Below are 21,979 nucleotides of genomic sequence, written 5' to 3'. Positions count from 1 at the left end.
TTCCTAGAACCGAGGTCCCCCATAAACAGGATTCTGCCTCAGGGTCTGAGTACCTGCCCTTTTCTCTCTCCACAGGACTCAGCCCCTGGCAGGCTTGTGGTGGAGACAGTGAATGGTCTTGTAGTGGCGGGATTTGCCCACCTCCGTGTCCCTGTGTTTGAGTCTCTTCTGCTTGAGTCTGAACTTCAGGCTGGTGGCCACAGAACACAACACTCTCACTTTACAGATGAGAAAACGGAAGCCTGGAGAGGGCCAGGGAATTGCCCAGGTTCCCACAGCCATTCCATGCCGAAGCTGCGCTAGGTCACCCTCCTCTCTGTGCCCAGCGGTGCCACAATACCCCTTTCTGTCTGCTTGAAAACTCCTCTTCATTCTTGCCGATCTGTACTCATCTTTCAGTCTCTGCCTCTTTAGCAACCAGAGCCTATGAAGAGGTGACCAGGCCCTGGTCACTCCCTGGAGCAGAGAAACTGGAGGTGTAGGGGTGGGAACTGAAGGGGAGAGGCATGGCAGGGGCCGAGAATGTGGCTGCTCTGGCCCGGGGGCCTGAGCCAGGCTGCCTACAGAGGAGCCAGTGTGCCCAGACATTAGGGCTTTGTGAGCTGAAGAGTTCGGTGTGGGGATGGTTGTTTTGTTGAGCTGACATTGTTTCAGGTTGACTGAATGTCAGTGTCTTAGTGTCCAGGAGCCAGCTCTTTAGAGCCAGCCAGGGTCTTGGGGAGAATGTGGCTGGGGCATCCTAGTCTGGATCAAGGAGGGGAGGGGGCTGCCCGTGCCCCGTGAGTGCTGAGCAGGTCCTTGAGGAGAAGACTGCAGAGGAGGAGTGAGTCCCAGCGTGGATACCAAGAGAGGCGAGAGGAACAGGCGCCCCTGCACCTTGGGGCCAAAGCAGAAGGGCCTGGCCAGAGTGGAGGATGGACAGAGGCAGGACAGGGACCTCTGGAGGCTGCTGCCTTCCTGCCAGGGCACTGGGAGCCCTGAGGACACAGCGATCAAACCTTCGTCCACAAAGGAAGAGCCAAGAGAACCTGGGGACCAGGAGGGCCCCAGGAGGCCTTGGGGACTGGCCAGGCGGGTGGGGTGGGCCAGACTCACAGCTGTCCAGATGTGGGTAAGAGATAACTCTGTTTACTGGGCACCCAGCGGGAGCAGGGCGGGGGGTGGGAAGGGGCACCCAGGGCCAGTGGGGCGGGCAGATTAGGAGGCGGGGGCATGAGTCAGGGGTTTGCGAGCTGCCCCTGGGGTGCTGGTGCTGTCAGAACGAGTGGGAACGTAGCTGGTCGCAGAGGGCACCAGCGGCTGCAGGACTTCACCGAGGGACCCTGAGGCTCGTGAGCAGGTGGGCAGGGCAGGGAGGGGCTGGGGATGGTCCTTTGGTGCCTGCCCTGAGGGTTTCTGCAGGTGCCCAGCCTGAATCTATGCCCAGGTGGGCGAGGCTCCTGACCTCCAAGGGGATGCAGGTGGGTAAGGTGAGAATGTTACCAGGTGCATGTTGCCCCTAAGGGAACCTGAAAAGAGGAGGGTGGCAGGTGGTCAATGGCAGCAGTGGTGTGTGTGGCTCTGGCGTGTGTGTTGCGGGGGGTATCTGATGCCCTCCAGGTATGGGCCCTTGTCAGCTTGTTGGATCCCACAGGCTCAGATCTCGTCCACCTCAGACTCCTTCCTTCCTAATAGGGGTCCTCAGGCCACCCCATCTCCCACCTAGGAGGCAGGATGTCAGATGACACAGTCTCCCCTTTGGGACACTTCCAGGGGTCCACCTGGGGCACCTGGCTCCATGCCCAGTGTGGTCAGTATTGGAGGGAACTGCAGAGCCTCCTACCACGTGAGAATCTCAAAACGCTTAGCTCAGGCTAATTCCATGGGAACTGAGGGCAAATCAGAGGGGAAATGAAGATGGCAAGTCTGACTATAACCCCAGCAGCAGGGATAATGACAGCAAACATTTTCATAGAGCTCCTTATATGCTAGGCACTATTCTAAGCCCCTTACAGATGTAAACTTCCTTAATGCTTACAACAGGTCTATGAGGTGGGCATCATTATTATCACTCCCATTTTACTCATGAGAAAACTGAGGCACAGAGAGTTGAAGTCACTTGCAGTTAGTAAACGGCAGGGCTGGGCTTTGAACCCAGGCAGTCCGACTGCAGAGTCCGTGACCTTAACCACTAACTCTAAACCAGCTAACAGCTGTTTTGTTGGAGGCAACTCAGCATAGTGCTTAGGGATGTGGCTGGAGTCAGGTAGTCCAGGCTGTAAACCTGCCTCTGATACCTACCTGCTGGGTGGCTGAAGCAGGTAAATGTCTCTGAACCTCAGGTTTCACATCTGTAGAATGGACTAATGACATTACTCTTCTTCCTCTTAGAATCTCCAAACCACTTCACGAGTGCTTTGGGGATTCTAAGAGTTAAGGCATTAAGGTTCTTTGTGCAGTTCGGGCTGATTACACAAACGTGGTGCCACACCACTAGAAAGCTGTCCCTGGGCCGGGCGCGGTGGCTCAAGCCTGTAATCCCAGCACTTTGGGAGGCCGAGACGGGCGGATCACGAGGTCAGGAGATCGAGACCATCCTGGCTAACACAGTGAAACCCCGTCTCTACTAAAAAATACAAAAAACTAGCCGGGCGAGGTGGTGGGCGCCTGTAGTCCCAGCTACTCGGGAGGCTGAGGCAGAAGAATGGCGTAAACCCCGGGAGGCGGAGCTTGCAGTGAGCTGAGATCCGGCCACTGCGCTCCAGCCTGGGCGACAGAGCAAGACTCTGTCTCAAAAAAAAAAAAAAAAAAAAAAAAAAAGAAAGCTGTCTGGTCAACCGCCTTCCCCACTGTGTCTTCCCAGCTGTGCTATACCTTCTAGGTTCAGATGTCCCGCTCACCCTTATCTGGCCTGGCCGTGGCCAGCTAGCTAGCTGGCCAGGTGTTTGGTACACTTCCAAACTTGGAGCAGCGATCTGGGTCCAGGCCCTTATCAGTGCTAGGCAGCACAAGGCCTGCAGCTGGGGGTTGGCCGGGCTGGCAGGTGGCAATCCGGGTCATGGGCGCGCCCTATAAGTCTCCAGCTGAGCTCAAGGCACCCCCTTTTCCCCCCTCTTCTTTCTCACTGATGTCTCAAAACCCTGGCAGGAAGGCACTCCCATTGTACAGATGGGGTGACTGAGGCCTACAGGCTAGAAGCTGCCCAAGGCCCTTCAGTCAGTCAGTGGAAGAGAGGCAGCCTGGACCTCTGGATTCTCCAGCTCTGAGGGCTCCTCTGACCGTTCCACTCCTCAGATGGGCAACCAAGGCCACAGTCTCAGCCCCACGGGCGGGACTTTTAGTACCTAAGGATTAGACACCCTGGAGACCACTCGGGATCTGAGGTCTAAGAAGGTACATGGGCAAGTCCAGAGAAGGAAGAAAGTGAATAAAGATGGAAGAGAAAGAGAGAGGAACTTCGGGAGAAGCAGAGAGGGAGGAGGAAAAAGAGAGAGAGAGAAGAGGTGGGTGATCAGGGTCCTCAGGAGCAAAGCCAAGCCCTGCAATAGGGACTACCCCATCCTCAGGTCCAGGACCCCTCCCCTGCACCCTGTCACTTGCCCCACCTGCCAAGGCAGGGGCCTCTCCCGTTCTCCAGTCTGGTGAGACCCAGTAATCCCCTCCCTAGCCCCAGGACTGCAGGGTCACCCATTCCTCAGAAAGAAGGGTCTCTGCACATTCCTTTCCTTCTTTTCCCTTTTATTTCTTTGAGACGGAGTCACGATCTCAGCTCACTGCAACCTCTGCCTCCCTGGTTCAAGGGATTCTCCTGCCTCAGCCTCCCAAGTAGCTGGGACTACAGGCACGTGCCACCACGCCTGGCTAATTTTTGTGTTTTCAGTAGAGACGGGGTTCACCATGTTGGCCAGGCTCCCTACCCCATGCCCTCACGTGGCATTTTCCCACCTTGCTCAGCCCATCTGTGCAGTATCATCCAGCCATGCCCCACACCTGGGCTCCCAGACCTTCAAACCTCACTTGTGCTTTTAGGCCACACCAGTGACCCCTCCTCCAGTGACTCCACCCACCGGGTGCCGCAAATGCATCCTGCTCTTCCTCCTGCCATACAGATCCTTGGCACTCAGCACATTCGGCCCCTGGGGTCCACATCACCTCAGAAGCACTGAGGCTGCCCTGTGTTCCCGTTTGCCTCCTTATCAGGGCTAGGAGCTTCCCCAGCGTAGGGATAGGCCTTGTTCAGCTCAGCACTCCCTCCCACCAGCCCCCAGTGCTCAGCACTCCCTCCCACCAGCCCCCAGTGCTCAGCACTCCCTCCCACCAGCCCCCAGTGCTCAGCACTCCCTCCCACCAGCCCCCAGTGCTCAGCACTCCCTCCCACCAGCCCCCAGTGCTCAGCACTCCCTCCCACCAGCCCCCAGTGCTCAGCACTCCCTCCCACCAGCCCCCAGTGCTCAGCACTCCCTCCCACCAGCCCCCAGTGCTCAGCACTCCCTCCCACCAGCCCCCAGTGCTCAGCACTCCCTCCCACCAGCCCCCAGTGCTCAGCACACCCTCCCACCAGCCCCCAGTGCTCAGCACTCCCTCCCACCAGCCCCCAGTGCTCAGCACTCCCTCCCACCAGCCCCCAGTGCTCAGCACTCCCTCCCACCAGCCCCCAGTGCTCAGCACTCCCTCCCACCAGCCCCCAGTGCTCAGCACTCCCTCCCACCAGCCCCCAGTGCTCAGCACTCCCTCCCACCAGCCCCCAGTGCTCAGCACTCCCTCCCACCAGCCCCCAGTGCTCAGCACAATGCCAGGCACGGACTGGGAAACTTTGTTGAACTGACCCAATTCCCTGTCACCACAATGCCTTGTGCTGTAGTGGGTGAGGGGGGAAAGGAGTCCCCTCCACACCCAGTCTGGGGCCACCTTAGGTGCCCCCTGTCTTCCCCTTGGACCTGCCCTCACATTCCTGGGGAGGGCACACCTTTCTCTCTGCTAGGGACACAACTGAGAAAACTGAGACCCCGAGCTCGGAGGCCTCTTGCCTGGGACCTAGTCATCCTGGCTCCCCAGTCCCAGAGCCCCAACCCTGCAATGGGGAGCCATTCTTACGGGCATTCGATAAATGTTTATTGAGCACCTACTATGTGACAGCCACTCTGCTAGGAGCAGGGAATTTTGTAGGGATTGAGACATACAGGGTCTTTGCACTCAGGTGGCTTCCCTTCCAAAAGCATTGTCAGACACTATGAACACAAATCAATCAAGAAACCATGCATTGGTTTTTTTGTTTTGTTTTGTTTTGTTTTGTTTTTCTTCTGAGAGACTCTCACTCTGTCATCTAGGCTGGAGTGCAGTAGTGCCATCTCGGCTCACTGCAACCTCTGCCTCCCAGGCTTAGGCAATCCTCCCACCTCAGCCTCTCAAGTAGCTGGGAGTACAGGTATGCATCACCACACTCAGCTAATTTTTGTATATTTGTAGACACGTGGTTTCACTATGTTGCCCAATTGGTCTCAGACTCCTGAGCTCAAGCAATCTGCCCACCTCAGCCTCCCAAAATGTTAGGATTACAGGTGTGACCCACCACGCCCAACCAATAAACCATTTAAAAATTAGTCAGGATGGTGGTGTGTGCCTGTGGTCCCAGCTACTCTGGTGACTGAGGTGGGAGGATCACTTAAGTCCAGGAGTTTGAGGCTGCTGTGAGCTATAATCATGCCACTGAATTCCAGCCTGGGTAACAGGGGGAGACCCGCTCTCAAAAAAATAAAAAAGAGGAAAGAAATCAGCAGCCCAGACTGAGATAGTGAGACCCTGTTTTACACACAATTTTTTTTTTAATTAGCTGGGCACTGTGGCATGCCTATAATTCCAGTTACTCGGGAGGTGGAGTCAGGAGGATCCCCTGGGCCCAGGAGTTTAAGGTTGCAGTGAACTATGATCATAGCACTGCACTCTAAGCCTGGGTGACAGTGAGACTCTGTCTCAAAAAAGAAAAGAGAGAGAGACAGAGAGAAAGGAAGGAGGGAGGGAGGGAGGGAGGAAGGAAAGAAGGAAGGAAGGAAGGAAGGAAGGAAGGAAGGAAGGAAGGAAGGAAGGAAGGAAGGAAGGAAGGAAGGAAGGAAGGAAAGAAGGAAGGAAGGAAGGAAGGAAGGAAGGAAGGAAGGAAGGAAGGAAGGAAGGAAGGAAGGAAAAGAAACCAGAAGATGACAGATTGGGGGCCAGACGCCGTGGCTCACACCTGTAATCCCAGCACTTTGGGAGGCCGAGGCGGGCTGATCACGAGGTCAGGAGATCAAGACCATCCTGGCTAACATGGTGAAACCCCATCTCTACTAAAAATACAAAAAAATTAACCGGGCATGGTGGCGGGTGCCTGTAGCCCCAGCTACTTGGGAGGCTGAGGCAGGAGAAAGGCATGAACCCAGGAGGCAGAGCTTGCAGTGAGCCAAGATCACGCCAGTGCATTCCAGCCTGAGCAACAGAGCGAGACTCTGTCTCAAAAAAAAAAAAAAAAAGGTGACAGAGTGACAGATTGGGTCAAGGTGGTGGTCAGGGAGGGCCTCTGAAGAGGAGACATTTGAGCTGAGATGTGAGAAGGGCTGAAGTGTTGTGGGGAGGGTGTCCGGGATATGGACAGCTGGATGTGCAAAGGCCCTGGGACAGGAAAGGGCTTAGTGAGTTCTAGGAACCACAGGAGGCCAATAGGCTAGGTGGGGAGAGAGCAAGAGAGACGGAGTGCAAGATAGGGTCAGGGAAAGAAGCAGGACCACATCGTCCAGACCTGCGGACCACTCCCAAGGATGCTGCAGCCCATGCCCAGTGAGCAGCAGCTATTTCTGAGAGAAGAGCATGTGTTTAGAGCCCCTCAGGGGAGCTAAGCCCCCTGAAGAAGGGACCGGCATGTCCCCTGGCATTGGCTGAGTCCCAGGGATGGGTAAGAAAAGAAGCCACGTGAAGACTAGAGAATGAAGGAGGGAGATGGACCTGAGGGTCACCTGCCCATCTTCCCCAAACATCGTTCACTGGTGCCAGCCAGACTTACCTCTTCCCTGCACTGCCCCTCTCTCCTGGCCCCTGCTCACCTACCCTCACACCTGTAAATCCAGCTTGTCCACACTTCCTTCCTCTGACCCTACCACCTCCAACACGTGGATCCCCTCCACCAACATGTGGCCTCCTCTGGAGGAAGACCAGGAGATCCTGGGATGCCCTGTGCCCCACTCAGCCTGTGCCCTCTGCTGCAGGGACCCGCGGTGCGGGTTATGCTGGGGGCTCGGATCACTGTGGACAACTGGACACTCAGGACCACGCCATGGAGGAGCTGCAGGTGGGTGTTCCCTGGCATCAGCAGCGCTCCCACCTGGAGGCTCTGGGGACCCCGGCCCTAGACTCCTATTTTCGTTGGGGGTGGAAGAGCCCCTCACAGCCCAGCCTCAATAGCCACTTCCCACAGGATGATTATGAAGACGTGTTGGAGGAGAATCTGGAGCTGGAGGAATATGAAGACCCAGGCGTCCTCAAGCCCCAGCTGGAGGAACCAGCAGGTAAGCCCCTCTCTCTCCCTCTGCTGGGAGCCCTAGACAGGGACAGGAGGGGCACTTGTCCTCTCCCCTTCTCCACAGTCCTCCTTCCAAGCCCCATGGGCCATTCTCCCCTCAATTCTGGCTGATTGAAGGATAAACAGAGTTTTGTTTGAAATGATCACAGGAGGTGACTGGGAGAGCAGGGGCAGTCACCCATCCAGTGCTCCTGCAATGTGAGAAGGGCGGGCAGCCCGTTTAGGACAAGGGCGTGAGCCCACATGCCATCTGTGCCCATCCAATGCCAGATTCCAGGCAAGAAACTGGGCTTGTTCTTGGGGAAAGAGGTCCTGAGAAATGAGGGTCTTGTGGGGACCGTCCTGGGTGGAAAGACACCAGGAACCACCCTGCCTTCCCTGGTCTGTCCAAGGTTTTAGGTGGGGAGACCCAAGCAGGGCCTGTTTACTGTCAACAGGACTTAAGTGCTGGAGATTGGGATTAAAGTTAAGAGGCCCCTCTGGGAAATGAGGGCTGGGGGTGGGAGGGGCGGGAATATAAGGGGCTGACCCACCCTGGTGCCTGAGCTCAGTGAGACACTGCACTGATGCTGATGGGCTCACTGAGGCAGGTGGGAAAAGAGACTGGCCTCAGAGGTGGAAGGGGAGGGAGGAGGTCCTAGGAGGATCCTGAAAATTGCCACTCAGGGCTCTGCAGTCACCTTGGAAAGGTCCCTTCACTTCATCACTGTGGAGGGGCTAGGCCTTCCTGGCTGAGTCCCAGGGGTCCTCGACAAGGCTCAGATGGGGACCCTAAGGCTAGGCCCAGCACAGGTGTGGGGAGCCCCATTCTGCTGAGTGGCCAGTGTGGGATGGGGCACCAGAGGCCCAGCCCAGGGGCATTGGGAAGGAGGGGGCATCCGCCCATGCCTGGGTCTCTGAGGCTCATGGTGGATCGTGAAGAGCCTCAGGTGGGGGACGGGCAGGTCGATACTAACCGACCTCCGGTTTTCAGCTCACGACACCGAGGCGACAGCCACAGACTACCACACCACATCGCGCCCGGGTACCCACGAGGTGAGGACCCCAGCCTCCCCCGTTCTCTCCCATGCTGCCTTTGGGGTCCACCATTTGACCCGGGAAGAGAGGAGCAAGGGGATAGAGGCAGCTTCAGACTAGGGGAGACCCTGCAGCCAATAGAGGAGTGATGGTCCCAGGAAATAGGTGGGAGGGATGCCCCACTGACAGGGAGGCCTGGGCCCCCTTCCAGGAGCACCCTGGGCTGGGATAACCTGATTGACAAGGGCTGAGTCCCCAGGCCCTCAGGCCCTGACTGGGCTGTCAGGCCTCACTGGGGAAGCACGGAATTAAAGACTTGCTCTCCTCTGCCCAGGCCCCTCAGGTCTCCACTGAGCACCCAATTGTCTAGCTGGTTAGGAATTTGGGCCGGCCCTCAGCTATGGCCCTTGGAGCAACCACCTGGCCCCAAGGACATGTTGAGGCACAACCACGAACAATCTTAGAGGCTGGAGACTGACCCAATGACTCCAAAGTCCCCTTTAGCCTCAGCCTGCCAGGCCTCCGCTTCCCACTCCTTTCCCTCCCCAGTGGCGTCTCCAGCATCCCTTTGGGTCAGGGTTCTCCAAATGCCTTCTGAAATGGGGTGAGAGCCTGGCCAGAAAGTTGGGAGATAGGGGAATGGTGTAAGCCATATCTACGGACCCTTGAGCGCAGGGATCCAAGCCTCACAAGCACAAGCCTCTCTCGAGAGCGGCTGAGCACCCACTATGCCCTGGACTATGCCTGACGGACTAACTCAGGCACATGGGGCCACAGGTCTATGTGGAGCTACAGGAGCTGGTGATGGATGAAAAGAACCAGGAACTGAGATGGATGGAGGCGGCGCGCTGGGTGCGACTGGAGGAGAACCTGGGGGAGAACGGGGCCTGGGGCCGCCCGCACCTCTCTCACCTCACCTTCTGGAGCCTTCTACAGTTGCACAAAGTCTTCACCAAGGGTGAGCCTCCTGGGTCCTTCTGGGCCCCCTGCAGGTGAGACTTGTTGTGTGGGGCTATGGTCCAGCCTCCCAGCTCACTCCTCCACTGCCTCCAGGTACCGTCCTCCTGGACCTGCAAGAGACCTCCCTGGCTGGAGTGGCCAATCAACTGCTAGACAGGTTTATCTTTGAGGACCAGATCCGGCCTCAGGACCGAGAGGAGCTGCTCCGGGTCCTGCTGCTCAAACACAGGTGCCCCTGCCTGCCAGGGCCTAGATTCCATATTCAGCGGGCCCACTTCCCCAGCCCACTTGCCCCAAGTTCTCCCCAGGGATCCAGGTGGCCCTACCCTCACCAGGCAAGGGCTCACTTTCCTCCACTAAGGCTCCCATCTCTGACACCTTGAAAGGGGTGGCCATGTCCTATGCTCAGAGTTGGGGACTGCTGGTCCCCAGGAGGGCAGACCTGCAAGGCCCTTTTCTCTAGCCACTCTTTTGATCCTGCCTCGTCATTCCAGAGGCCACCCACTTACATCTACAAGGTACTTGAAGAGGAGGCTCTGATTCTCCTTCCATCCCAGGGTCTCTCTGGTCTGGTCTGAGAAGTCCCAGATGTCTACCCTTGATGTCTACCCCAGTCCCTTGATGTTGGCCCTTGATCCCTCCCACCACTGATAGCTCGGCCTGAACAGCTTACTCAGCCCGTGTCCCCTGTACGCCCTGCAGCCATGCCGGAGAGCTGGAGGCCCTGGGGGGTGTGAAGCCTGCGGTCCTGACGCGCTCTGGGGAGCCTCTGCTCTCTCAACACTCCTCACTGGAGACACAGCTCTTCTGTGAGCAGGTGCGTCAGTCACATGGTCAGGGCCAGGGTGGGGCACGGAGAGAGCTTCCTCAAACGCCAGCAGGGGTCCTGAAAAACCCACCACAAGCAGGGGACCAGAAGCACTCCTGCAACCGGGGTGTGCCAGGAGAGTTGGGAAGCCCCCAAACTGAACATGGTGGGAAGTGAGAATGGGAAGGGGAGGAAAGGGTGGATGCTCAGGTCTCTCCGGTCAGAGTGGCCCGAGGACTCCTGTCACCACCCTCCTTCCCACAGGGAGATGGGGGCACAGAAGGACACTCACCATCTGGAATTCTGGAAAAGATTCCCCCGGATTCAGAGGCCACGCTGGTGCTAGTAGGTAAGAACAGGCGTCTCTACCCTCAGCCCTCCACACCCCTTGTGTCCTGGTTCAGCCTGTCTTTCCCTCAGCCTGGACCCCCGCAGCCCCACCTCTTCAGCACACCCACCCTGGGCTCCTCGGCCTGGCCTGATCTTCTGGTCCCCTAACAGGCCGAGCCGCCTTCCTGGAGCAGCCAGTGCTGGGCTTCGTGAGGCTGCAGGAGGCAGCGGAGCTGGAGGCAGTGGAGCAGCCCGTGCCTGTGCGCTTCCTCTTTGTATTGCTGGGACCTGACGACCTCCACATGGATTGCACACAGCTCGGCCGGGCCGCTGCCACCCTCATGTCAGAGAGGGTGAGGAAGGGCTGGAGAGGGCTGGGCTGGAGGAGCCTGGGAGCTGGGTGGTGGCTGAGGCCCACTCTCCAACCTGGCCTGGGTTACTTTAGGTTCACTGGTTTGACCCATTCAGCCTAATCCAGCTGCTGCTGTGCTACCTGACGGGGGCAGTCGGGTGTGTGCCGTCTGGCCCAGCTCTGCCTGCTCTGGCCTGGTCTCATCTGGTTGGCTTTGGCCTGGCTTAGTCTAGTCCAGCCCGCTCTGACCTGGTTCCACCTGGTCAGGTCTGGCTTGGTCGGGCTTAGTTAGCTCTAGTTTCGTCTAGTCTGCTTAACCCACCAGGTTAGCTTTAGTTCCTTCTCCTTTCCCCACCCGGGGCCCATGTCTGTCTCCCCAGAGCCCTTTCTTAGTAGAGAGAAGGGGTGGGAGTGGGCAGGAAAAGCAGTTCCTTGCAATGGGAGCTGCTGCCTGAGGGGGTTCTGGTCCCTGGAGGCCCTGACTTCAGACTCCTGGGTCCTTTCCCTCCGCAGGTCCAGACAGCCCTGACCCTGTCTCCTACCCCTAGGTGTTCCGTATACATGCCTACATGGCTCAGAGCCGAGAGGAGCTGCTGCGCTCCCTGAAGGGCTTCCTGGACTGCAGCCTAGTGCTGCCTCCCACTGATGCCCCCTCCGAGCAGGCACTGCTCAGTCTGGTACCTGTGCAGAGGGAGCTGCTTCGAAGACGCTACCAGCCCAGCCCTGCCAAGCCAGACTCCAGCTTCTACAAGGGCCTAGGTACCTGCCCTTCCCAGCCGAGGCTTTTTGTGCCCCCACCAACTCCCAGACACCTCAGCGTAGCCTCTGTCTCCCATCACATGTCCCCTCTCACTGCTCCCTATGCCCACATTTCCCAGCCTTCTTGGCCACCCCATTCCCATCAGACAATCTCCCCTACACCCTCCAGTCCCCTTTCCCCTCACCTCCAGCTGCTCCTTCTGACCATGCTCTTATCCTCCACCACAGACTTAAATGGGGGCCTAGGGGGCCCCGGGGGCCCAGACGATCCTCTGCAGCAGACAGGCCAGCTTTTCGGGGGCCTGGTGCGTGACATCCGGCGCCGCTACCCCTATTACCTGAGTGACATCACAGATGCGTTCAGCCCCCAGGTCCTGGCTGCTGTCATCTTCATCTACTTTGCTGCCCTGTCACCCGCCATCACATTCGGTGGCCTCCTGGGTCAGTGCCAATACCTGTCTCCCTAACTCTCGCCTCTGATCCTCTGGCCTCTGTCTTAGCCCCAACTTCTGACTCTTTCTGACCCTCCAGACCCCTGCATCAGCCTGCCCATGACTTGCTCTATGGGCCCCTGGAAATGATCTGACCTTGAGCCCACTGTGACCTCTACCCACAGGAGAAAAGACCGGGAACCAGATGGGAGTGTCGGAGCTGCTGATCTCCACGGCAGTGCAGGGCATTCTCTTCGCCCTCCTGGGGGCTCAGCCCCTGCTTGTGGTTGGCTTCTCAGGACCCCTGCTGGTGTTTGAAGAAGCCTTCTTCTCGGTAGCTCTGTCCTTGCCCCACTGACCTGACCCTGTCATGTCCCCCGCCCCACCTGCCTGATGCACGGTGCCTTGCCCCAAGGCCCTCTTTGTCTGACCGAATTCTTCTGACCACCCTGCAGTTCTGTGAGAGCAACGGTCTAGAGTACATCGTGGGCCGTGTGTGGATCGGCTTCTGGCTCATCCTGCTGGTGGTGCTGGTGGTGGCCTTTGAGGGTAGCTTCCTGGTCCGCTTCATCTCCCGCTATACCCAGGAGATCTTCTCCTTCCTCATCTCCCTCATCTTCATCTATGAGACCTTCTCCAAGCTGATCAAGGTGGGGGCCTATGGGGATATTAATGCACACGGGAGGTTGTGTATAAGACCGAGACCCTGACCGGGCGCGAGGGTTCACGCCTATAATCCCAGAACTTTGGGAGGCTGAGGTGGGTGGATCACCCGAGGGCAGGAGTTTGAGACCAGCCTGGCCAACATAGTGAAACCCCATCTCTATTAAAAATACAAAAATCAGCCAGGTGTGGTGGCATGCACCTGTAATCCCAGCTACTCGGGAGGCTGAGGCAGGAGAATCGCTTGAACCCGGGAGGTGGACGTTGCAGCGAGCCGAAATTGGGCCACTGCACTCCAGCCTGGGCAACAGAGCAAAACTCTGTCTCAAAAAAAAAAAAAGACTGAGCCATTGTGTCCTCACACATGTGTCTGTGCAGCATTTGTGTGGCTTTGCTTTCACCTGTGTACACAACCATGTGACTGTGCATATGACTGCGGCAATATATGTGTCTGTGCCTGTGTAGTCACACATCTGCGGACTGTGCAGCTGTGTTGACTGTGACCACGTATGTGCTGGCACCTGCTGCTGCCTGTGGCAAGCATTCTTGCTGAGGCATGAGAAGGTGCCTCTGCGTGCACATGTCCAGTTCATGACCACACATGATGTGAGCAATGGGTAAGTATGGGCGTGACACTGAGCATGTGAAAGTGCATGCACAGTGAGAACAGGGGGGACTCTGGAGCCTCTGAAGTCCCCCACTCCCTCCCCTGCGCTTGTCCCCAAGAGCTGCAGGGCTTGTGGATAGAGTGCCCACCCACCTTGGCTTGCCTCCTGTCATCTTAAGCTCTGCTTGCATCTGCACCTGCATTTTATATGGAAGAAAGGTGGGCCCTATGTGTTGTCCCCTGGTTCTGTCGGATGGAGGGTCTTTCTGTGTCCAGGTCTTTTAACCCCTTGTTGGAAACTTCCCTGACCCTTGTTTCCTGACCTCTAGCCTTCTCATGTCTCCCAGGTCCTGGGTGTGCATGTGTGCTCACACATACATGCATTGCCTTCCATGGCCCTCCCTGCCCAAACCTGGGCATCTTCATTCCTGAAAACCAAGCTGTAGAATCCCATTTATCCTCTGTTTCCATGTCAATTGAGGAAGAAGATAGATGGATGGATGGATGAATAGATGGATAATGGATGGATGCATGGATGAATGGATGGATAAATGGGTGGATGGATAGATGATAGGTAGGTGGATGGATGGGTAGATGGATAATGAATGGATGGATGAATAATCAATGGAAGATCAATGAATAATGGATGGATGAATGATGAATGGGTGGATAAATGGATGGATGATGAATTAATAGATGACTGGATGCATGGATGGTAGTGCTGGGTAGAGTTAGCTGGTGGTACTTTCCAGCCCAAGCCAAGGCTGGGAGGGAAAAGAATGCCTTGGTTTTCTGCTGCAGATCTTCCAGGACCACCCACTGCAGAAGACTTATGACCACAATGTGTTGATGGTGCCCAAACCTCAGGGCCCCCTGCCCAACACAGCCCTCCTCTCCCTTGTGCTCATGGCTGGTACTTTCTTCTTTGCCGTGATGCTGCGAAAGTTCAAGAACAGCTCCTACTTCCCTGGCAAGGTCAGCACACCCTCCTCACCTGTCCTTACCAACACTGCCCTATCCCAGCCCAAAGCCCCCGACTCCAAATTCCCCAGTGCCCTTAGCTTCCCTTCTTTTTCAGATTCCCATTCCCAATTCCAACCTCCCCTGACCCCATCCTTACCTAGGGTTTCACTGAGGGGAAGTTCCTCCCACTTTTGTGGCATGCCCAGCCTGAGAACTGCTGAGGGAAAAAGAAAGGAGGCAGACATAGCTGAGGTGCAGGACAGGGCATTAGATGCTGATGGATCCCCTGGAAGAGTAGGTCCCCTGGGTGAATATAGGGCAGGAGGGTGGCAGGAGGTGGGGAGTGATTGGGCACTGACCACTGGTCCTTTCACCTGTCCCCAGCTTCGTCGGGTCATCGGGGACTTTGGGGTCCCCATCTCCATCCTGATCATGGTCCTGGTGGATTTCTTCATTGAGGAAACCTATACCCAGGTGACCCCTCCTCCCACCCCTCAGACCATGATACCCCCCAGGTCCTCATTTCCACCCCCTAGCATGCCCCTTCCCTAGAATAGCTTTCCCCAACCTGAAGCCAGCTGGGACTACCTCTATCCCATCCATGCCTCCTCTGGGAGTCCCTTGTGCTTCTCACAGCCCCAGAGGACCCCTGTGGCCAAAGCAAGGGGCTGGGCCAGGTTTCTACCTTCATTCCTTAACCCAGAGCAGTAGGAATAGGTATTCTTTGGAGTCAAGCAGATCTAGGCATGAATCCCAGCTCTGCCATCAAATAGCTGTGTGATGTGGGGCAAGCTACATAACCTCTCTGATTCTCTTTCCTCATCGATAAAGTGGGGAATGAGCAGATGGATGTAAAGGGGTTAGTGTAATGATTAGGTACAGAACAAGTGCTCAATATAAGTAAGTTCCCGAGTGCTGCCAACCTAACTGCCCGACCCCCAGGACCTGACCCTGGCTCCTCCTGCTCCCACCCTTCCCCATCCTCCTGCCCTTGGCATTCCTACCTGCTACCCCCTCCCGCAGAAACTCTCAGTGCCTGATGGCTTCAAGGTGTCCAACTCCTCAGCCCGGGGCTGGATCATCCACCCACTGGGCTTGCGTTCCCACTTTCCCATCTGGATGATGTTTGCCTCCGCCCTGCCTGCTCTGCTGGTCTTCATCCTCATATTCCTGGAGTCTCAGATCACCACGTGAGAGACAGGGTGGGGGCTGGGCCTGGGAGGGTGGAGGGCAGGGACCTTTCCCTGGCATTCTCCCAGGCAGGCAAGAGACCCAGGACTGCAAGCTAGTCCCTGTGGGTGTGTGGCCCTCCCGACTAGCAGGAATAGTGAAAAGCCAGGGGAAGTTCCAGGTTTTGTGGGACCTGAGGTTGTATAATTTGGAGAGCTCTTTTTAAGAAAAAAAAAAAATGTGGCCCGGCACAGTGGCTCACGCCTGTAATCCCAGCACTTTGGGAAGTCGAGGCGGGCGGATCACCTGAGGTCAAGAGTTTGAGACCAGCTTGGCTAACACGGTGAAACCCTGTTTCTACTAAAAATACAAAAAAATTAGCCAGGCATGAGCCTATAATCCCAGCTACTCGGGAGGCTGAGGCAGGAGAATCGCTTGAACCCGGGAGGCAGAGGTTGCAGTGAGCCAAGATCTCACCATTGCACTCCAACTTGGGCAACGAGAGTGAAACTTCATCTAAAAAAAAAAAAACAAAAAACAAACAAAAAAAAAAAACGCTAGGCGAAGTGGCTCACATCTATAATCGTAGCACTTTGGGAGGCCAAGACAGGGGGATCACAAAGTCAGTAGTTTGAGACCAGCCTGGCTAATATAGTGAAACCCCATTTCTACTAAAAATACAAAAATTAGCTGGGTGTGGTGGTGCGCGCCTGTAGTCCCAGCACCTCGGGAGGCTGAAACAGGAGAATCATTTGAACCCTGGAGGCGGAGGTTGCAGTGAGCCAAGATCACACCACTGCACTCCAGCCTGGGTGACAGAGCAAGACTCTACAAAAAGAAAGAAAAAGAAAAAAATGCAAAATGACAACTATAAAGTTAGGTGCTGGATCTTGGAGAGGCGGGTACAAGCAAAGCTCCCTGAAGCTGAAGCTTCATTGCCTGGGAATCAGCCTTGAATGTTGTGAAGACATTTCTGCTCTTAAGAGTCTGGATTCTCAAGATGGGGCGGGAGGGAGGGGAGCAAGGAACTCAGAGAGGGAGGGGCACAAAAGACAAAACTGAGCTACAAGGACACCAAATATGGAGAAGGAAGGGTAGGTGGAAGAGGCAGGGGAGAACCCTGCTTACCCCTCGCCTTCCCCTACCGCAGGCTGATTGTCAGCAAACCCGAGCGCAAGATGGTCAAGGGCTCCGGCTTCCACCTGGACCTGCTGCTGGTAGTGGGCATGGGCGGGGTGGCTGCCCTCTTTGGGATGCCCTGGCTCAGTGCCACCACTGTGCGTTCCGTCACCCATGCCAACGCTCTCACTGTCATGGGCAAAGCCAGCACCCCAGGGGCTGCAGCCCAGATCCAGGAGGTCAAAGAGCAGCGGATCAGTGGACTCCTGGTCTCTGTGCTTGTGGGTGAGTGAAAGCTGGGTCAGGTCTCCACCATCCTCCTGTCCCCCACCCCCGGCCCCTTCCCCTACCCCTTCAGACCCAGCACCTCCTCCAGCCTCTCCCATCCTGCACCACTTCCCCACATCTCCCCAGCATCCCCTACTCACACGAGGGGATCCTGGAGGAAAGGCCAAGGCACTGGGCTGGGCGTCTGAGCAAGGAGGAAGGGGGCTTCACTCCCGAGGCCTTCTCCAGACCAGACCCCACCTTCTGACTTATCCAACAGAAGTCCAGTGAACCGTGGGTTCTAGCCCTGCCCTGCTGCTAACCCAGTGTTCCTCCTTGTCTCTGGGTCTCAGTTTCCCTGTCTGCACAGTTGGAGGGTTCATCAGATGTCCCCAAGTTCTCTTCCAGCTCAGCTGCTCCATGACTGATACAAGGGGCGGTGCTCCAGGCATAGTCTAGGGATGTGGGGGTGAAGAAAGAAGGGTCACTGGGGTTGATTTCAGTTCTGGAGCAGCCAAGAGTCGAGCTGGCTTCAGTGCGGGCAGTGCCATGGTTGCAGATGGAGAGGTCAGGGAAAATTCTTAAAGGAGGCAAAGTTGATGGTACTGTGGACTAGGGTGAGGAGAAAGGTGTGTGTCTTTGACCTCTGTGACCCTCATTAGGTTAAGGGAGTGGGCTTAAGTCAGGCAGGCAGGACTTTGGCTGCCTGCCAGCTGTGTGGCCTTAGGCAGGTTGTTTACCTCTCTGAGCCTGTTTCCTCATCTGTAAAATTGGGGTAATACCTATAAAAAGGACTGATAGAGGCTGGGGGTGGTGGCTCACGCCTGTAATCCCAGCACTTTCAGAGGCTGAGGCAGGTGGGTCACCTGAGGTCAGGAGTTGGAGACCACCCTGTCTAACATGGTGAAACCATGTCTCTACTAAAATTACAAAATTAGCCAGGCGTGGTGGTGCACGCTTGTAATCCCAGCTACTTGGGAGGCTGAGGCAGGAGAATTGCTTGAACCAGGGAGGCGGAGGTTGGAGTGAGCTGAGATTGCGCCACTGCACTCCAGCCTGGGTGACAGAACCAGACTCCGTCTAAAAAAAAAAAAAGACTCATAGGAATGGTTCCAGGCCAGGCGTGGGATCCCAACACTTTGGGAGGCCAAGGCAGGACAATCACTTGAGCCCAGAAGTTCAAGACTAGCCTGGGCAACATAGTGAGACCTTGTCTCTACTAAAAATTAAAAAAAAAAAAAAAAAAAAAATGAGCCAGGTGTGGTAGTATGTGTCTGTAGTCCCAGCAACTAGGGAGACTGAGGTGGGAGGATCACTTGAGACCAAATGAGGTCAAGTCTGTTGTGAGCCGAGATCACACTACTGTACTCCGACCTGGATGACAGAGCAAGACCCTGTCTCAAAAAAAAAAAAAAAAAGAAAAGAAAAGAAAAGAAAAAAAAAAACGGCTCCATATGGTGCCTGTGTTTTATTCCCAGCCCCAGATAGGGGCCTGACCCCCACTGGTGCCAGGCCTTGGGCAACCTGGGCTGAGAGTATGCGGCTCCCCCACAGGCCTGTCCATCCTCATGGAGCCCATCCTGTCCCGCATCCCCCTGGCTGTACTGTTTGGCATCTTCCTCTACATGGGGGTCACATCGCTCAGCGGCATCCAGCTTTTTGACCGCATCTTGCTTCTGCTCAAGCCACCCAAGTACCACCCAGATGTGCCCTACGTCAAGCGGGTACAGGACCCTTTTCTGGCTGCCCAGCCTGGGGTGGTGGAGGGTGCTGGGGCATGATAGGCACTGACCCCAGCCTCCCCCTGCAGGTGAAGACCTGGCGCATGCACTTGTTCACGGGCATCCAGATCATCTGCCTGGCAGTGCTGTGGGTGGTGAAGTCCACGCCGGCCTCCCTGGCCCTGCCCTTCGTCCTCATCCTCACTGTGCCGCTGCGGCGCGTCCTGCTGCCGCTCATCTTCAGGAACCTGGAGCTTCAGTGTGTGAGTGGCTGCCTGGGCCTGGGGCACAAGAGCTGGGAGCATGTAAAGGTGCATCTCAGAACTAGGGCAGGCAGGACAGCATCATGGGTAAAGTCTGGGGCTAGGGCTGGTGTCCAGGTTCTGGCCTGCCGTGTCCTAGTATATGATCTGGAGTACAAGGCCTCGTTTCTCTGTGCCTTCATTTTGCTCACCTGTAAAGGGGGGGAATGATGGTACGGCTGGGGAGAGTGTCAAGAGGCAGACAGGGTGTGCTGGGTGTGAGCTGGACCCCTGAGCAGCAAGTCTTGCTGTCTTCCAAGTCATTTGGGACAGAGCCACTCCTCTAATAGGATTTTTCCACAGTGTGACTCAGGTCACTGTGGGGCTGCCCTGGTGAAGGGGTCCCCTGCTTATCCTCTGCAGGCCCTCCCCTGCCAGGGTCCACATCCCCAGCGTTGCCTCCCACTTTGACAACTACTCATTTAGGCCAGTCCTAGTGGCTGGGGTGATAAAACAGGACTGGCCCAAGGTTCAAGACAGCCAGACACTCTCCTAACTCCAGAGATGCCTCTCATGCCTGGGGAGGGCTCTTCTGGACCCCGAGTCTCTCACCCTGTCTCTGTCCTGCCCCTCCCCTCCAGCTGGATGCTGATGATGCCAAGGCAACCTTTGATGAGGAGGAAGGTCGGGATGTATACGACGAAGTGGCGATGCCTGTGTGAGGGGCGGGCCCAGGCCCTAGACCCTCCCCCACCATTCCACGTCCCCACTTTCCCAGGAAAAGCAGAAGTTCATGGGCACCTCATGGACTCCAGGCTCCTCCTGGAGCAGCAGCTGAGGTCCCAGGGCTGTGGGCGGGGAAGGAAGGGGTGTCCAGGAGACCTTCCACAAAGGGTAGCCTGGCTTTTCTGGCTGGAGACGGCCGACAGGGCCCACATTAGGGGTTTTGCTCCACAGTCCCTTCTGTTGCCACACTTTCACTGGGGACCCTGTGCTGGAAGACTTAGATCTCAGCCCTCCCTCTTCCCAGCTCAGGCAGGGGTAGAAGCAAAGGCAGGAGGTGGGTAGGCGGGTGGGGTGCTTGCTGTGTGACCTTGGGCAAGTCCCTTGACCTTTCCTGCTTATACTTCCTTTTCTGTAAAATGGGTATATAAATGATAATACCCACATTACAGGATGGTTACTGAGGACCAAAGATACATGTAAAATAGGGCTTTGTAAACTCCACAAGGACTGTTCTACAGCAGTCATCATTTGTCTTTGAACATACCCAAGGTCCCATAGCTGGGATTTGAACTGGGCCGTGCAGCTGGAATTTGAACCAGGCCTTCTGACTTCGAGGTCTGAGCTCTGTCCTCTGTCAGTCATGTGTCCACCTTCCGTTCCCCTGTGACTCCTCCCTTCCCCACTCTGCTCCCAGCCCCTACCTTGAGACCCTCTTCTCTGGGCCCACAGAGAGGCATCCTGGCAAGGGCAAGGTACAGGTGAGGATGATCCAGGGATCGGGCCTGGGACTCAGGTCCCCTGTGTTTGGTTCCTCCCTCCAAACACTCATGAGTTCACTCATTCATTCATTCCACCACATTTACTGAGGGCCCCGGAGTCAGTGGACTCCAAGGGGACTGAGACAAGCCCTGCCCTGGGGTGGGGGTGGGGGGCAAGGTACAGTCAATACTAGATTTGGATAGGGAGTTGGGGAGGGTGGGAAGGTAGAGGTGGGACAGGGAGGGGGTTTGTAATTTATTAATTGTGTATTTTCTAAGAGTTTTCATCCTACTTTGGCTTCACACACAGCTCCAGGCCCCTCATTTGAGACCCACTATCCCCAACCCCATCTAGATTGAATCTTGGGGAGAACCCAGATCTGACCAATTGGGGTAGGAGACAGCAGGCTCTCCAGAACATGGGCAGATTTATTTTTTTATAAAACAAAAAGATAAAAAGAGTTGAAACACGTGGAAGTGGTGAGAGAGGGGGAAGCAGAATCAGGAAGTGGCAGAAAAGAGAGGAGGTAGACTGGTGCAGTGGCTCATGTTTATAATCCCAGCACTTTGGGAAGCCAAGGTAGGTGGATCGTTTGAAGTCAGGAGTTCCAGACCAGCCTGGCCAACATGGTGAAACCCCGTTTCTACTAAAAATACAAAAATTAGCCGGGTGTCATGACAGGCACCTGTAATCCCAGCTACTCGGGAGGCTGAGGCAAAGGAATCACCTGAACCCAGGAGGCAGAGGTTGCAGTGAGCCAAGATTGTACCACTGCACTCCAGCCTGGGCAACAGAGCAAGACCTTGTCTCAGAAAAAAAAAAAAAAAAAAAAAAAAAAAAAAAAAAACAGAAGGAAACATCAGCCTTCAGCCTTGGGGCCACAGACTCAACATGTGTGTGTGATGGGGCTCTAGCCCGACACAGGGGATCATTTTTTATGCCTCCCAGGCTAGCTCAGTCCATGGGGGGCTCTCCAGGTGTCCCTGAAAGCTGACACCCACCTTTCACCACTTCGCTATGCTACAGTTCAGTTTTCTCGTCTGTGAAATGGGGATGATAATGGTACCTACCTTGCAGGGCTGTGATAAGGATTAAAGGAGGCAGTGCAAGAAAAGGCTTTGGTTGGTGAAGAGCCCAACCTCAGAGGGGAGCTGCTGGGATCTTTATCTTGATTGGGATGTCCCTGTCTCCCCCTCCCCTTGCTCCTTGAACGTGACCAAGGAAAGTGAAAAGCAGAAATTATTCACTCGGCTGCACCCTTCCCCTCGATGCCTGGGAGTAGGTTTTGCCAATAAATGTATCTGGGTTGGAGTGGCTGCCTTGCCTGAATTTCCCTTCCCAGAGGCGGGGGTTCCGGGGGTCTTGGCTGAACTCGGTGGGCATGGTGTGTGTGGCACAGGCCTGGCACAGGGCTGCATCTGTGTGGCAAGGGGAATCCAGGCTGAAGTGTGACCCTGAGCCCTAGGGTGGGAGGCCAGCCCCCATAGAGTGGCTAGGGATCAAGAGATGAGATTATGCTCTGAGACTCCTTCCTCTCTCGAATAAGCAAGACCTGTGGGG

The 21,979-nt window shown here is 56.0% G+C and overlaps 1 protein-coding gene across 4 annotated transcripts; it reads left to right on the top strand.

The window, feature by feature from the left end:
- Window positions 1-1,148: 1,148 nt before the first annotated feature.
- SLC4A1 (solute carrier family 4 member 1) lies at window positions 1,149-21,730 on the top strand. 4 transcript variants are annotated; one of them, XM_015119856.3, is made up of 20 exons: window positions 1,149-1,339; window positions 7,212-7,294; window positions 7,421-7,511; window positions 8,499-8,560; window positions 9,320-9,500; window positions 9,596-9,731; window positions 10,205-10,319; window positions 10,575-10,659; window positions 10,812-10,993; window positions 11,541-11,751; window positions 11,980-12,192; window positions 12,368-12,516; window positions 12,638-12,832; window positions 14,254-14,427; window positions 14,800-14,889; window positions 15,439-15,605; window positions 16,736-16,989; window positions 18,526-18,695; window positions 18,782-18,955; window positions 19,576-21,730. In XM_015119856.3, exons 2-20 carry the CDS (start codon window positions 7,280-7,282, stop codon window positions 19,654-19,656), a joined length of 2,745 nt encoding a protein of 914 aa, XP_014975342.2. In that variant the 5' UTR covers window positions 1,149-1,339; window positions 7,212-7,279; the 3' UTR covers window positions 19,657-21,730. The 4 variants fall into 4 exon arrangements, with proteins under 4 accessions (XP_014975342.2, XP_077828065.1, XP_077828066.1 ...); XM_077971939.1 differs by having other exon boundaries at window positions 11,541-11,810; window positions 11,943-12,192; XM_077971940.1 differs by having other exon boundaries at window positions 9,596-9,799; window positions 10,180-10,319.
- Window positions 21,731-21,979: the final 249 nt, after the last annotated feature.

This window comes from Macaca mulatta, chromosome 16 (assembly GCF_049350105.2).
Source record: "Macaca mulatta isolate MMU2019108-1 chromosome 16, T2T-MMU8v2.0, whole genome shotgun sequence".
Classification (NCBI taxonomy): Eukaryota; Metazoa; Chordata; class Mammalia; order Primates; family Cercopithecidae; genus Macaca; species Macaca mulatta.
Note: the sequence above shows the minus strand (reverse complement) of the source record. Positions and strands in the feature narration are given on the sequence as shown.